The following is a 15,826-nucleotide window of genomic DNA, read 5'->3' on the forward strand; positions in this document are numbered from 1 at the left end:
GGACGTTAGGAAGCTGATGAAAGAAGAGGTTCGATCAGCCCTAACATCACAGATAGCGCCGCCAGCTAAGCGCCACAAAAAGGCGTACGTTCCCGAGGAGCCTTCCGACTCCGAGAGTTCAATCGGGTCGGAGCAAGAGGAACCGGCGGCCGAGGAGTCCTCAGGTGAGGAGGACTACAAAAAGTACCTATTTCATCAGGACGACTTAACGGAACTGATTAAAGTCGGTCAGGGCTACACTAAAAATGGAAGAGCCCAGAGAACCACGTACCCTGCAGGATGAGATATTCGGGGGACTAGGGGAGAGGCGTAAGCATACCTTCCCTGACCACAAGAATATCACCAAAATTATCCAGAAAGAGTGGAGGAAACCAGACGCAAGCTCCTTCTCCGCTAGAGGGGTAAAAAGAAGGTACCCATTCGAGGAGGAAGTTTGCGCAAGTTGGGAGGGGACGACCCTGCTCTTCGAGGACGCTGCACAATTAAAGATCCCATGGATCACAAAGCTGAAGGCCTCCTAAAAAAAAAAAAAAAAAACGTGGGAGGCAGCGGCAAACATACTCAGGCCAGGTAACGCAGCCACTTGCGTGGCGCGGACTCTGGGAGTATGGCTAGAACAGCTGGAGCTACATTTAACTAATAAAACGCCAAGGGAACAGATCCTAAACTCGCTCCCTGTTCTGCAGATGGCAACAAATTTCCTAGCAGATGCAGCAGCCGAAACAGTCAAGCTCTCGGCGAAAGCTACAGCCCGGTCTAACTCAGCCAGACGGGTGTTATGGCTGAAGTCGTGGTCAGGCGAGCTAGCCTCTAAAAATAAGCTATGCGCCCTCCCGTTCTACGGCCAGTTTCTGTTCGGACCGGACTTGGACAAGATCCTGGAGAAGGTGGCCGACAGAAAGAGGGGGTTCCCGGAAGAAAAGCCACAGAGAGGGAAGACCTTCTTCCATGCCCCAGTTCAACAGCCCGAGACCTACCGAGGCAAGGGCAAGACGGGACGTTGGAGTTACCCTAAGGGGGGCAGAGGAAGGAATATCTTCTTTAATCCCCACCAGGGGGAGCCAAAAAGCAGAGACCCTGACGCCATCCCCGGAGGGGCAAGGCTGGGGAGCTTTGCGGATCAATGGGCCGCGATTTGCGAAGGCCCATGGATCCCAAAGATCTTGCAGCAGGGATACCGGATAGAACTGGTGTCCCTCCTCAGAAGGAAATTCGATACCACGGGAGGTTCAGGGCGACAGTTACACCTACTAAGGCAAAGCGTTCGGGAGCTGCAACATCTAAACGCAATATCCCTCGTACCTCGAAACGAGGAAACCCAGGGCCATTATTCCAGGCTCTTCCTAGTAAGAAAACCCTGCGGGAAACAGCGGATGATAGTGAATCTGAAGCCTCTAAACGCCTGCGTCAGATACAGGAAATTCAAAATGGAGTCCATCTCCTCAGCAATAAAGTTGATTCCCAGAGGGGCCTACATGGCATCCATCCATCTAAAAGACGCTTATTTCCACGTACCGATCCACGAGGGGTCCCAAAGATACCTAAGGTTCGCAGTGGATATGTGCAAAGGAATAGAGCACCACCAATTCAGATGCCTGCCTTTCGGGATTTCCTCAGCACCCAGGATTTTCACCAAAATTATGACAGAGGTAGCCGCCTACCTGAGAAAAAAGTCGATCCTAATACCCTACCTGGACGATATTTTGATAATAGCAGAGTCCAGGGAGCTCCTAACAAAATACCTGGAGATAGTGCTAGAACTTCTCCAGTCCCTAGGATGGGTCATAAACTGGGAAAAATCCAGCTTAAACCCCGGCAAGGAAAAACCGTTTCTGGGCATAGCGCTCAATGCTCCTGCCTGCCCGAGGAAAAAATACAAAAAATCCGACGGCTGGTCAAAATCTTCCTACGGAGACAATCATGCACAATTCGGGAAGCCATGTCTCTCCTGGGAAGCCTAACGTCATGCATTCCAGGAGTAGCATGGGCCCAGGCTCACACCAGAGCTCTGTAAGCCTCAGTCCTATCCACGTGGGACAAAAAACAGTCCTCTAGGGGCAAGAATGTACATCCCAAACACAGTAAAAACATCCCTGCGTTGGTGGACATCCCCAGCGAACCTGCGGAGAGGGGTTCATTGGCTACAAAACCCAGCCACGCACATCACAACGGACGCAAGCGCTTGAGGATGGGGAGCGCATGTGGGGGACCAGTTCCTTCAGGGCCCATGGTCCTAAAGGATAAAAGAACAATCCTCCAATTACAGAGAGCTACAGGCCGTATGGCAGGTCCTACAGCAGTAAGGGCTCATGTCCACAGGCAAAATAAGAATTAAAACCCGCAGCGGATTTTAACTCTTCTCCTGCCCGCGGATCCGCACCCCATAGGGATGCATTGACCACCCGCGGGTAGATAAATACCCGTGGATCGTCAATAAAAGGAATTTTAAAAAAAATGGAGCATGAAAAAATCCGGACCATGCTCCATTTTCATGCGGGTCTCCCGCGGGGACGGCTCCCGCGGGCTTCTATTGAAGCCTATGGAAGCCGTCCGGATCCGCGGGAGACCTAAAATCTGATTTTACTCACACGCTCCGGTTCTTCTCTTCTCCGCGGCGCCATCTTCTCTCAGTCGCGGCCGAATCATTTTGCTTCGGCCCGGCGCATGCGCGGGGCACGTCACCGACGTCATCATGCACATCCGCCGAGCCGAAGAAAGAAGATCCGGCCGCGACGCAGAGAAGATGACGCCGCAGCGAAGAGAAGAAACGGAGCGGATGGGAGGTGAGTTTATTCTCATTTATTCTTATTTTCAGCGCTCATGTCCGCGGGGCAGGAGGGACCCGCTGCAGATACTCCATGGAGAATCCGGAGCGGGCCTGATTTTCCCCGTGGACATGAGGCCTTAGGAAACTCGCTACAGAACCAGCACATAAAGATATTGTCGGACAATACCACCGCGGTCGCCCATATTCGACACCAGGGGGGCACAAGGTCTCCCGCCCTGCAAAACATCGCGCAAAAAAAAAAATTTTCCCCGCTGGGCAGAGGGCCGGATCCTTTCGATCACAGCAACACATTTGAAGGGGAGACTAAATCAAAAAGCGGATTTTCTCAGCAGGAGGCAGTTAGACCCAGGAGAGTGGTCTCTCTCCCAGGAAGCATTCAGAATCCTGACCAACTGGTGGGGGACCCCACAATTAGACCTATTCGCAACCAGGGAGAACGCCAAAGTAAGCAACTTCTTCTCCCTCCGGCCAGGAGATCGTCCCACAGCAATAGATGCCCTAGGCCAGGACTGGGGAGAGGGGCTGGCGTACGCCTTTCCTCCTATACCGCTGATTCCCAGAGTCTTGCAACATTTCAGAACCCAGGTATGCACGCTCATCCTGGTGACCCCCTTCTGGCCCAAGAGAAGTTGGTTTGGTCTCCTGACAACACTGAGCGTCCAGGACCCAGTCACCTTTCCGACCTGGACAGATCTGCTATCACAGGGGCCACTGAACCACCCGGGCATAGACAGGCTCCACTTAACAGCATGGCTCTTGAGGAATCCTCACTAAGAGGGAAGGGGTTCTCAGAGAGAGTGGTCGAAACACTAATGTCCAGCAGGAAAAAGACGACCCACCTTATCTACCAAAAGGTTTTCCTCATGGAGACAGGAAAGGGGTTCCGGGGATTCTATCCCGGATATCCCTTTGATCTTAGAGTTCTTGCAGGAGGGTCTAGAAATGGGCCTCTCTCCAAGCACCCTGAAGGTCCAGGTCGCAGCCCTTAGCGCCATATGTGACACAAAGTTCGCAGACAACAGATGGGTCAGCAGCTTCCTGACAGCAGCAGCTAGACTGCGACCCAGGCCCATAAATGTTTGCCCAGACTGGAACCTTAATTGGGCCCTAAAAGCCATGACAACGGAACCATTTGAGCCAATCGAAGCATTACCGATAAAAATGCTTACGATCAAGACCATTTTCTTAGTAGCCATCACCTCGGCAAGACGGGTTAGCGAGCTGCAGGCCTTGTCCATTCGCCACCCGTTCCTGAAAATCTCGGACTCCAAATTAGTATTTAAAATGGACCCTGCCTTCATGCCGAAAGTAGTATCACACTTTCATAGGTCACAAGACATAATTCCCTCCTTCAGTAAGCCTAAAAGCAAAGAAGAAAAAACCCTAAGCTGCCTGGACGTTAGGAGAGCAGTCCTAGGCTACATAGACGCGACAAGCCACTGGAGGCGGGACGACAACCTGTTCGTCCAGTTCAGCGGCCCAAACAAAGGGAGCAAAGCGGCAAAAAACTCCATAGCCAGGTGGATCCGCCTGGCCATCATAGAGTCCTATAAGGCCCTCGGGAAGGAAATCCCCTTAGCTCTTAAAGCCCATTCTACAAGGGCAGTAGAATCCTCATGGGCTGAACATGGCTCAGCCTCGGTCGAGCAGATATGCAAAGCCGCAGTCTGGAAGAAGCCCCACACGTTCATTAAACACTATAGGGTAAAAGTGCAGCAGGACGAGGACATGGCCTTCGGCCGCAAAGTCCTCTCGGCAGCAATCCCACCCTAGGGAAACTTTAGCTGGTACGTCTCAATTGGTGCTGTCGTGGAGACGACTGGGGAAAAAATAGATTATACCTACCCGATAATCGGGTTTCCAGTAGTCTCCACGACAGCACTCGTACCTTCCCCCCCCCCCCCCCCCTAAATTGATAGAAAAGAAATTATAGAATATAATTTTCCAAAAAAAAACCAAACAAACAAAAAATAATAAATAAATAAAAATTTAATTTAAGCTCCTACCCCGGCAATTCGTTAGAATCCACTGAGGGAAGGGGGGAGCTTTTAACCTCTCAGTATGTTCCTGTCCTATCAGGAGGAGGCAATCTCAATTGTTGCTGTCGTGGAGACTCCTGGAAACCCGATTATCGGGTAGGTATAATCTATTTTTTTTTTTTTTTTTTTTTTACCTAGTATATACTCGAGTATAGCTCAGCTTATACTTGAGTCAATAAGTTTTCCCAGTTTTTTTCTGGTGTAACTTATTGTCTCGAGTATATACGGTATTTTTATAATGCTCGCTCCAAGACATTAGATTGAATCTTCCTAGCAGTTATTATACTCCTGTAGCCACTTGGCTAAATCAGTTTTAGCTTAGTATCAATGGGAGGCAGTCCTTCCTGCTGCAGGTCCTCAAGATCCTGGAGTTTCTTGGACTCCTTGGGTTCACAGGGTGACACAATTCCTGTAGTACCCTACTGCGGAGGAACACTGGGGTTGGCACTTCCTGGCTGCTTCTCTACTTCCTGAAGGCAAGATGGCACGGAGAAGCTCTAACTTTTGTCACCTGCCAGCGAAGATCCTCTCGCTTAGACCCCTGGGCTCCTCTCCCCCACCAAAGGAGGCAAGAAAAGGCGAAGAATCAGGCTAGATTTTGATACCACAGCATCTAGCACTTTCCTTCCAGGGGAAGGCAAATATAAGGGCCCTTCTTCCAGTCCCTTCCCATCCCCCTGCCCTAGTTGGAGGAGGACCTGCATGCTGCCATTCTGCAAGGTAATAGAATGGGCCTCTAGGTCCATTGTGGAGATGCTGACAGCCAGAATCTGATTGAGGGGTCCAATGCTGAGGAATCATTCCTACTGGAACGTGCGCGGTATGGTCTCTAAACGCCAGCGGTCCTCAAGATCGCAGAGTCAGACCCAGTTGCCACCTTCCTCTGCCTCGCCCTCAAGTGCAGCATCCGAATTTGTAATTTCCCTTCCGGGACAGCTCCTGCTCTGAGGTCGAAAGATCAGATTCTTAGATGAGGAGCAATCTGCCAAATTCTCCATCAGGATAGACCATCTCATAGAGGCAATTAAAGAAATGCGCGATGTGCAAGACCAAGATGCCACTGCAAAATCCTCTTACTTCCGTCGTCCTAGACGTTCGCATAAGACATTACCCACTCATGTGAAATTTGAGGAGGCTGTGGTCAGCCCTGGATAAATGTTTTCTCAAGGCCAAGCACTTGTAAGTTATGTATCTGTTCCCTGAGGAACGGTGGTCCTCTTCACCATTGGTGATGCTCCATTGTCTCGCCAATCCAAACGCACTACCCTTTCCCTGGCAGATGCGTCCTCTTTTAAGAACTTGCACGATAGATGACTGAAATTCTTCGCATGTTATCTTTTGGGGTGACCGGGTTGGCCCTTCACTCCTTTTTCGCTGCCTCGTAGGTTAGTAGGACTATTTCTGAGTGGGCAAAACACCTACATAAAGGCCTCCTCTCCGGTGCCCCGCAGGAGAAGTTAGCAGAGCTAGCTCTTCCGAGCAGGCAAGTTCCATTGCAAGACCTCCCTGGATGCGGCTAGGCTATTGGCTCGTTCCTCTGTGGCAATTCGCTGTACCTTGAGGGTAAAATGTTGGACAACCTCAACAAGCCTCCGTTCCTCAGGGGCAATGAAGAAAGTCTCAAGATGGCACTGGACACGATCGGAAGGTTGATGATCTACCCAAAATGCCCGAAGTGCAATCTGACCACATTATGACATCTTGCCTTGCTCAACCTATTGCCCGACATTGTTCAGGTGAAGGACCAGCTTTTGAGGGGCAAACTCGCTCTTTTCCAGCAATGCATCCACTTTCTTTAGTCCTGCGCACCCGTGTCCATCTGTGCCAAATGAGGCGTGCCAGAAGATCTGATAGCATCCAGGCTCAACGGTCAGCTCCTGCTCTTTGTTACATGGTCTTGTGATCCGCAAGTATTGGTGGTGGACGCCCTAGTAATCCTATGGAACCGGTCAAGATGAAGGGCGTCCCAATGATCCTCATAGAGCCAGACTGGCCTTGTTGTCCATGGTTCGTCAATCTCATTTCCCTTCTGGAATAAAGATAATATATCTAAAACCAATTCTATATTCCAGGCTCAGATGAAACTGAAGCATGCGCAGCAGGAGCTAAAAACCAAGCAGGCTGAGGTGAAGAAGATGGACAGCGGCTACAAGAAGGACAACGAGGCCTTTGAAGCTGTGAAGAAAAGCAAGGAAAAACTTGAAGTGGAGATGAAGAAACTCAACTATGAAGGTCTGAGAGCCGCTTCATAAACGGACCTTTATAGCTGGAATGAATGTGTAATTTTTGCAGAGGTTTCTTTAATATAAATCCTTTTGTTTTAGATGGAAAAGAGGAACAGCTTTTGGAAAAGCGCAGGGAGATATCCCGTAACGTCGGGCGCCTCAGGGAGACCTATGAATCGCTGAGGGCTCGCTTTTCCAACCTTGCCTTTGAGTACAGGTATGCCACAACACCGCCGCCATTAGTAGGAAGACCATTTAATAAGTGTGCTTCAGCATGGAAGGGTTTCTTCCTCTTCACTGAGCAAATATTTTGTATTTCACACCCCTTAGAAATATATTAGTACTTTATATGCTACATTTAATCCTTTCCAATCCACTGTCTGACCTCTGAAGACATTATGATTTAAGGTTGTACAGCTCCGATGTTGGAAGACGCCCGTCGGGGTTCTCTTACTGTATATTGCCAGCCTCTCTGCTGTCGGAGCCTATCCAACGTGTCACCTCATGCAGTACTGGCTTTAGCCAGCATATAGCGCTGTTGTATAACAGAAGAAAAAGAGTAAGACCCCTAGGAAAACGAGGATACAAATTGGATTGGAAAGGGTTAAAGAGTTCCATTGACAAAACGCAATTCATACCATAAAAGTCAAGTCGCCGGACGCTACGTTGATAGAAAGAGGAGTTGTGAGATTTTTATTTTTTGTTCAATGTTTGGTTTCTCCTCCACTTCCAAAAAAAAGGGAAAGGGGGGGGAATAAGCCGTGTCCATAAGAGGTTATAGATTTCTTTTCTGCCTTTCTTGAGGTGCTTTGTCATTAACTATAGCTTGTAGTGGAGGCAGCGAGGAGGCACCTCCTGTTCTGTATGTTTCCTGGGAGATGATGAAATCCTCCTGTGCTTACTGTATTTTGGAGGTTAACGGAAAAACCAATTTACCAGTGAGTAATTTATTCTCTCGACATAAGTATTTTACTGGTTCAGCTTCTCTGCAATGTAGTCCAAGTGCTCATTACCGTTAAGATCCGTTATAACCACATATGCATATTAGAGAATTGTTATGCACGTCATTTTTTAGCAATTCATCAGTTTTGGTTCTAAAAAGGTGAATGCACACACTAAAGGGTTCTGATATTTTAAAAAAAAAATAAAAAAATTCTATACTTGCCTATTCCTCCTCAGGCAGTCTATTTACCGCATCTTCTCCCCTCCAATCGTCCCCCAGGTCACCTCACTGCAAGGCGGTCGGATCCTCTTCTTCCTGTGACGAAGCGTACATTGCCGACATTCTTCTTCCTGCAGGTCAGTGTACCCAGTCACTAGTGACCTAGCGTACACTGCCTAGCAGGGAATGCCGATCCTCAGCAGCCTGCTGTACTGCGCAGGCACGGGGTCTCACTGCTATTCATGTAGTATGTAAAGCGGCGAGACCCCGCGCACTAAAGCAGGCTTCCAAGGATCTGTACTCCCCGCTAGGCAGTGAACGCTACGTCACTAGTGACCGGTACACTGACTTGCAGGAAGGAGAATGCCGGCACTACACTACATAACAGTAAGAAGAGGATCAGGCCGGCTGGAGGTGAGGTGACCGAGTGACTGGAGGAGCCAGGGGAAGATCTGGTAAGAAGCCTGCCTGGGGAAGAATAGGTAAGTACACAGAATTATTATTATTTTTGACCGAACCCCCTTTAAGGAAAATTTATCCAAAATGCTGTCTTTCACCACATATCATACACCACTGATATGCACCCTACTACTAGCTGGTTTGCATTGAGTCCTATTCCTGCAGTCTTTGCAGACTGAACCCATACTACGATAGAAAATAACATTTACCTCCTCCAGAAATTGTATAACTTTGATGCATTGTATGGAATAGAATGCTAATGTTAAAAGACTGTTTAAGCGAAGGATCTGTTGTACTGTACTATGTTGTATCTCATAAGGGACCCAGAAAAGGGTTGGGATAGGAATCGTGTGAAGGGGCTTGTAGCTACACTGATCTCGGTGAAAGACGTTTCTACTGCCACAGCCCTGGAAGTGGTGGCCGGCGGTCGGCTGTACAACGTTGTGGTAGATACAGAGGTAAGTTTCCACTTCTGAAAGAATTCGGGAAAATATCGAACGGCCTTCTGTGCTAATATATTCTGTGCTAATATATTCTGTGCTAATATATTCTGTACTAATATATTCTTTCTGTGCACTTTAGGTTACAGGTAAAAAATTGCTGGAAAAAGGAGAATTGAAGCAGAGATTCACAATCATCCCCCTCAATAAAATCTCAGCACGCCGTCTAGGAGAGAATACCATTAATGTAGCCAAAACTCTGGTATGCATTTCGTTTAGCTCTTAACCTCAGTGTCCTTTTACGTATCTGCTGCCTCATCATTTGGTTATGTTAAATCTGTTCTGGAGGAATGCAAAAAAATGAAACGCCTTTTTTTTTCCTTCTCCTTTGAGTAGGTTGGAGCGGACAATGTACATCTTGCACTTTCCTTGGTTGGATATGCCTCGGAGCTCCAAAAAGCTATGGAGTATGTGTTTGGTACCACATTGGTTTGCGACACACTGGACAATGCTAAAAAAGTGACTTTTGACAAGCGAGTGTTAACCAAAACTGTGACTCTTGGAGGCGATACTTTTGATCCACAAGGAACACTGAGTGGAGGTAACTTTGTACATACTTTACAAAAAACTGCCTCATTGTATTATTAGTTCTGTTGAGAAGTGATGTAAAATAATTCTCACTTAGGCCAGGCTCAGACTAGCTTATTCTAACACCATATTTGGTCTGTGTTTTGTGGACTGTAATATGGCGCTTAAAGGGAACCTGAAACCTGCCTAAAGGGGCATAAACTAACTTATGGTGCTGTTGGGTAGGTGACAGGGAGCCATGTGATGTATGTATTTTTCTACTCTCTCCCTTCCTATGCCCATCGCTGAAGTCCAAGCACAGTGGTAAGATCCAGTGAGCGGACAAGGGTAAAAAAAAAAAAAAAAAAATCACACAGCACCATAAGTTAGTTTATGCCCCGTTAGGCAGGTGTCAGGTTCCCTTTAATGTAAATTTGTGTTTATTCACATGGCCGTACTTCATAAATTGCGCATGACCCGTTTTTGTCTGTTTGCATTTACTGACATTATTTTCTACAGGGCAAATACAGATCGAAGAACGATGTTGTCTGTAACACTTGTATTAATGAGCTAGTATTGGCCTGTTACAATATAGTCGTCTGAAACTGGCCTAATGCTACATCTGATACTGCATTAAACATTTGTAACTTTTTGCCCCCAGGCGCCCGTTCACAGGCCCCATCTGTGTTATCCAAGGTGCAGGAGATCAAAGATGTTCAGGAGGAACTGAAAGCAAAGGAGGCAGAACTGCAGACGGTGGAAAAAGAGCTGGCTGCCTTAAAGAATACGGCTGAAAGGTGTGGTGTGCCATTCTGCTAAGGGAAGACCAGACTTTTACAATATACAAATACATCAAGATGTCGTAATGATGTGGTGCAGATGGGGCTACAAGGGACTAGAAAATGCACAATTTACCAGTTTGTGCAAATTTGTTATTTCTTTGCTCTTCTGAAAGAGAACCAGTCCCAGTTGGGGCAGTTGTTTGTGCTAGAAAGTTTTCCTGTTTGTGTCTAGGATAAGGACTTTTAGGCCGCCTGCACACGGGCGGAAATCCCGCGGCGAGATTTCCCGCGGGATTTCCGCCACTGAAAGCCTACATAGGAGTGCATTACAATACGCACTCCTATGCAGACGGCCGCGCGAAATGTCGCGCGGCAAACAAACCGCGGCATGTCCTATTTTTGTGCGGGACTCGCAGAGCCACGCACAGAAACGTCACTCACCTGGCCGCTGGCTCCGGTCTGCGCATGCGCCGGCTGTCCGGCAGCCGGCACATGAAAGAGCCAGGGCCGCCGGGCGCGGGTGAGTACGCGCTCGTCTCTGCAGGCGCTCAGGTCGGGTCCCGCGGCGAGAATTCTCGCCCCTGGATCCGACCCGCTCGTCTGCAGGCAGCCTTAGTCTCAGTAAAACTGTGGGTTACCCCTAATTAGAAAACAAAAGGCTGATTATTTGCAACCACATTGGAATTTGTACCATTATTAACCCCATAGTGACGGGCAAAATGCTTTTTTACTATACTCACTAATGGACTTTAAATCTGCACATACATCTTTTTAATGCAGTGGCTTGACAGATTACTGACAGCCAGGTTCCTGCTCTAACTTCCAAGAACAGAGAAATCTCAGAACCTGCTAGTTTAACCCCTTTCATGACACAATCAATAGAAATTGCAGCATGTAAGCAGATGACAGGAGATTGGGGGGGGCTTTTTCTGTCACCCATCAGCACCCCACAGGGTGATTGCGAAGTATCCGATGGGTTCCCTTGACGGCCAGAACCCTGACGAAGGCCTCCATGTTTCCCATGTTATTCAGCCTGATAGACCCTGGCTCAGGCAGAGCCTAATAGGCTTTTATCATAGCTATAGTAGAATAGTATAGTGCTGTTTTGGAATACAAGAGGGGACCCTACAATATTGGGCATTGATTCAATGTTCTGGTTAGTCAATGTATGCCTCTCATGTTGAATATAGATTGTTTTGCTTAGCATTGCTGATAAACACAAAGCAAAACGTCTAGTCATGGAATCACTAAATAGGTCCATAGGACATGCCATAAATATCTGATAGATGCAGGTCCCACCCCTATAATCACATATCACCAGAATGGGGGGGGGGTCCCATATCCCGACACACTGCCGCAGCCACTGCTGGCCAGGAGTACGAAAGAGCCAAAGCAGCCTTTACCCTGTTTCTGTAATGCTCATAGAGGTGAATGTGAGACCTCTGTAATCAGAGGGATGAATAAATGGGAATAGCCTTTATAGAATCAGCTTTGTTCAGTTTACGCTATTTGTCCTTTCACACAGGTATCGACAGGTGAAACAGCAATGGGAGATAAAGTCTGAGGAAGCTGATCTCCTTCAAACTAAACTACAGCAAAGCTCCTATCACAAGCAGCAAGAAGAACTGGAACAACTTAAACAAACTATTGGTGAGAATCTGTTTTAATTTAAAGGGAACCCATCATCACCTTGGAACCTAATCGATTACGTTATTGGGCTCAAAGGTGAGGCAGCGGGGAGTCTGGGGAGCGGTTTCATACTCGCTGGGTGCCCCCTGCCTACGCTATGTCCCTGCGAAGTTGGCGCGCTCACATAGCGGGACTTCTTTCAGAAGGTTTTGCGCATGTACTCTTTTATCTCAGAGCTATCAGAAAAGTAACGCAGTTTGCATGCACCAGCTTTGCATGGACGAGGCACAGGAACGGGGCACCGATGAGAAGGAAACCTATCCCCAGACTCGCTTTTCTCTTACCTTTGTAATGAAGCCTTCATGGTAATCAAGTGATGGTTCGGATTTGGAGAACCCCTGACAATCAGCTAGGGGGTGTTTCAGGCCTTGACTCTCTCGGCAAAAGAAAGCACTACATTGTGGCTATAAATGAAAGGGTGACCGTGGGAAACAAGGTTGTCATTGGTTGCCCTGGCTTGTAAAGTGGGGGGCCCTGAGCTTGGAGCTATCCTCCATGATGTGCATATGCCCCATTAGTGGACAGACCCTTTAAGACCCAAGACTATTTCCACAATCTGCAAATGACGCACAAGTGTCCAGTCAGTCCCCATCCTCCTTCGGGAGAGGAGATGCTAGTGCCCATTTGGCAGTATAGTTGCCGAGGCCTTGTGCATGAGATTCCTTGGGTGTTAACACTTGCCCCAGCAATTATACTGCCCATTGTGCACTAGTCGTCCCTCCATGTCTAGTGTCAGATCAGCAGGGGAGCGAAGGTGCGCAGTAACACAGAAATAACCTGATGTTAGATTAGCCTTCATTTTGTAGGAGAATGTAACTTAAATGTGTCCCTCTTCCTAATAGATGAATGTGAAGAAACTCTAAAGAAAACCAAGGAGGTCCAGAAAAAAGCAGAAGAAAAGTATAAAGTGCTTGAGCACAAGATGAAAAATGCAGAAGCCGAACGAGCGAGAGAATTGAAGGAAGCGCAGCAGAAACTAGATGCAGCAAAGAAGAAAGCAGATGCTTCAAATAAGAAGATGAAAGAGAAGCAACAAGTTGGTGTCACATTCTGATTTTCTTTAGAAGAAACTTTAAAACCTAACGCTAAGGCTTCATTCCCATGAGCGTATACCGGATGCCGTTTTCACGGCCGGACGATATACGCTACCATCTGGACCGTAAAAGCTCGTGAACGGGCGCACAAATCTAATGTTTGCGCCCATTCACACGGCATGGGCCCCGGCGCATATATGCTGTTATGGGAATAAATCCTATTCCAGAAGGCTTCATTGATCTGCTCCAGATTGGTTATAATGAGAAGCTTCATGCATGAATATATGTATTTGAACTGATGGATGCTCTCCCTCAGCACCCAATACTCTTCTGATCTTCTGATTTATTTAAAGGAAGCACAATACAAATATAATTGACCATGACGCACCAATTACATGCACACCCCCCCAACCCCACAACATAACTCATGATTGGCCTAGTATGTAATGAGCCCATGTCGGCCCATGCAGTGGCCAACATATTCCGGCCCATATATTGGCTGGCCGGCCGCTCTTACGTTGTGGGAATACGGTCATGTGATCTGATGCATTGGAATCCGATGCATCAGATCACAGCGTATATTGGCCAACTGTGAAAACAGCTGGCCGATAGTCTGACGATATACAGTACAGCTAACTACATGCAGCCAAACTGCACCCACCCACAGTGCCAGTGGTCACATGATTTACTAGGAAAATCATGCAGCCACTGATTACCGCGGGTGGGTGCAGTTTGGTCGTATGTAACCGGATGCACCATGTATCCCGAGCCTGATAGTTCCAAGAAGATTGGTTTGGATTGCTGATGTTTAAAAAAAACCTGATTTTATTACATTTTGACGAACCTCTGTCCTTTTAGCCCTGTCCTCTGGGGTTGGGATGGCTGCAATTGCAAGGTAATAGATTTGTAAGAGTGGCTATTGCTCTGCGTGCGTGTGCGTGTGCGTGTGTTGCAAGGCAAATACATAGACATCTACACTTGCTGATGTGTGGCAATTGACTGATATTGCTTTAATGAGAGGGTGATTTATTTATGTTTTTATTTGATTTGCCGGACATCCAGTTTGGGATGTTTTAGGGCTGTGATAAAACTTTCTTCTCCTGGTAAAAGTTTAATGACTTTGTTTATGTTTTAGGAAGTTGATGCTCTTGTTTTGGAGCTTGAAGAACTGAAAAGAGAGCAAGTCACTTACCAGCAGCAGATTGAAGCTGTGGATGAAGCCTTAAAGGGCTACCAGGAACAAGTAGATACGATGGTGGAAGAAGTGGCTAAAAACAAGGTATTATCTGTTGACTGATGTATAAAACAAACCGCAGTGAAACGTTCTCTGATTCGTTTGTGTATAAAATATACTTTTCCTTCCTCCAGGAAATAGTGAAGAAGGCTCAAGAAGAACTGGCCAAACAAAAGGAGATCATCATGGGTCACGACAAAGAAATCAAGAGCAAAGCAACTGAAGCTGGCAAGATAAGGGAAAGCAACAACGACACGCAGCTCAAGATCAAGGAGCTGGAACATAACATCAGCAAGCACAAAAAGGACAGCGCTGACGCTGCTGCCAGGGTAACAGGCTAGGCTGCCGATGTACGGTGTGCTCTTTAATGCAACCAATTTGCTAACTATTTTAATACCAAACTGCATATCTTTAAAAAAAAAAAAAAAAAGCTTTGTTTGTAGAAAAAGCATGTTTATAGTTATTTATGAAAAGTTTGACCAAATTTGACACTTCTGTTTGCTTTAAGGTTGCAAAGATGCTCAATGACTATGAGTGGATTTCAGCTGAGAAGCATCTTTTCGGTCAAGAAAACACAGCCTATGACTTCAAAAACAACAACCCCAAATCTGCCGGTCAGAGACTACAGAAACTGCAAGAAATGAAGGAGAAGCTGGGCCGCAATGTCAACATGAGAGCCATGAATATGCTAACACAAGCAGAAGAAAGGGTAAGACCCGGTGCCCTGCAACACATCATACACACTGAACAGATCCCATTGATTTTAACGGGTTTGCTCACTGAATGTATCTTTTCATGCGCTGTGCAATCACGTGAATAAAGAAGCGGCCGAACCTATTTTGGTGCATATGAATACCATAGTATTAACGCGAATCTGTCACCTGCTTCATGCTGCCTGAACCCAGGACAGGTGTGTGCAGCACGCCCATGTATGCTTCATTCTGAAATGCTACAGCTATATCAAGGCGGGGGAATCTTCAGATCTACTTCATAACGGGCCATAATCTGAGATTAGTTGGGGGGAAGATAAGAAACCATGTCAGAAAATATCATTTTACCGAACAAGTAGTAGATGCGTGGAACAGACTTCCACCAGACGTGGTTGGAAAACCTATGAATGTAAGAATATCTGGGATAAGCATAGATCTGTCCTAAGAGGAATGTGAAGGTTTATTCTATAAAAGCAGTGTCGATGGACCGTGGGCTCCTCTTCTGCTATAAAGCGTCAGTTTCTAGGATAATTTGTGGCTTGACACTTTTTCTGCTTAGTTTGCTTATTCCAGATGGTTTCTTTAGGCCTCATGTCCACGGGGAAAATCAGGCCTGCTACGGATTCTCCATGGAGAATCTGCAGCGGGTCCCTCCTGCCCCGCGGACATGAGGGCTGAAATTAGAATAAACTCACCT

The 15,826-nt window shown here is 47.2% G+C and overlaps 1 protein-coding gene across 3 annotated transcripts in view; it reads left to right on the plus strand.

The window, feature by feature from the left end:
- SMC2 (structural maintenance of chromosomes 2) overlaps positions 1–15,826 on the plus strand; it is a 46,051-nt gene that overhangs the window by 12,426 nt on the left and 17,799 nt on the right. For all 3 annotated transcript variants that reach the window (XM_066604421.1, XM_066604423.1, XM_066604422.1), the window contains 11 exons: positions 6,900–7,059; positions 7,152–7,269; positions 8,993–9,131; positions 9,256–9,375; positions 9,510–9,714; positions 10,342–10,477; positions 11,988–12,112; positions 12,994–13,187; positions 14,321–14,464; positions 14,554–14,748; positions 14,928–15,128. In XM_066604421.1, coding sequence (XP_066460518.1) covers positions 6,900–7,059; positions 7,152–7,269; positions 8,993–9,131; positions 9,256–9,375; positions 9,510–9,714; positions 10,342–10,477; positions 11,988–12,112; positions 12,994–13,187; positions 14,321–14,464; positions 14,554–14,748; positions 14,928–15,128 — 1,737 coding nt within the window. The remainder of the gene's footprint in view (positions 1–6,899; positions 7,060–7,151; positions 7,270–8,992; positions 9,132–9,255; positions 9,376–9,509; positions 9,715–10,341; positions 10,478–11,987; positions 12,113–12,993; positions 13,188–14,320; positions 14,465–14,553; positions 14,749–14,927; positions 15,129–15,826) is intronic.

Source organism: Eleutherodactylus coqui, chromosome 5 (assembly GCF_035609145.1).
Source record: "Eleutherodactylus coqui strain aEleCoq1 chromosome 5, aEleCoq1.hap1, whole genome shotgun sequence".
Taxonomy (NCBI): Eukaryota; Metazoa; Chordata; class Amphibia; order Anura; family Eleutherodactylidae; genus Eleutherodactylus; species Eleutherodactylus coqui.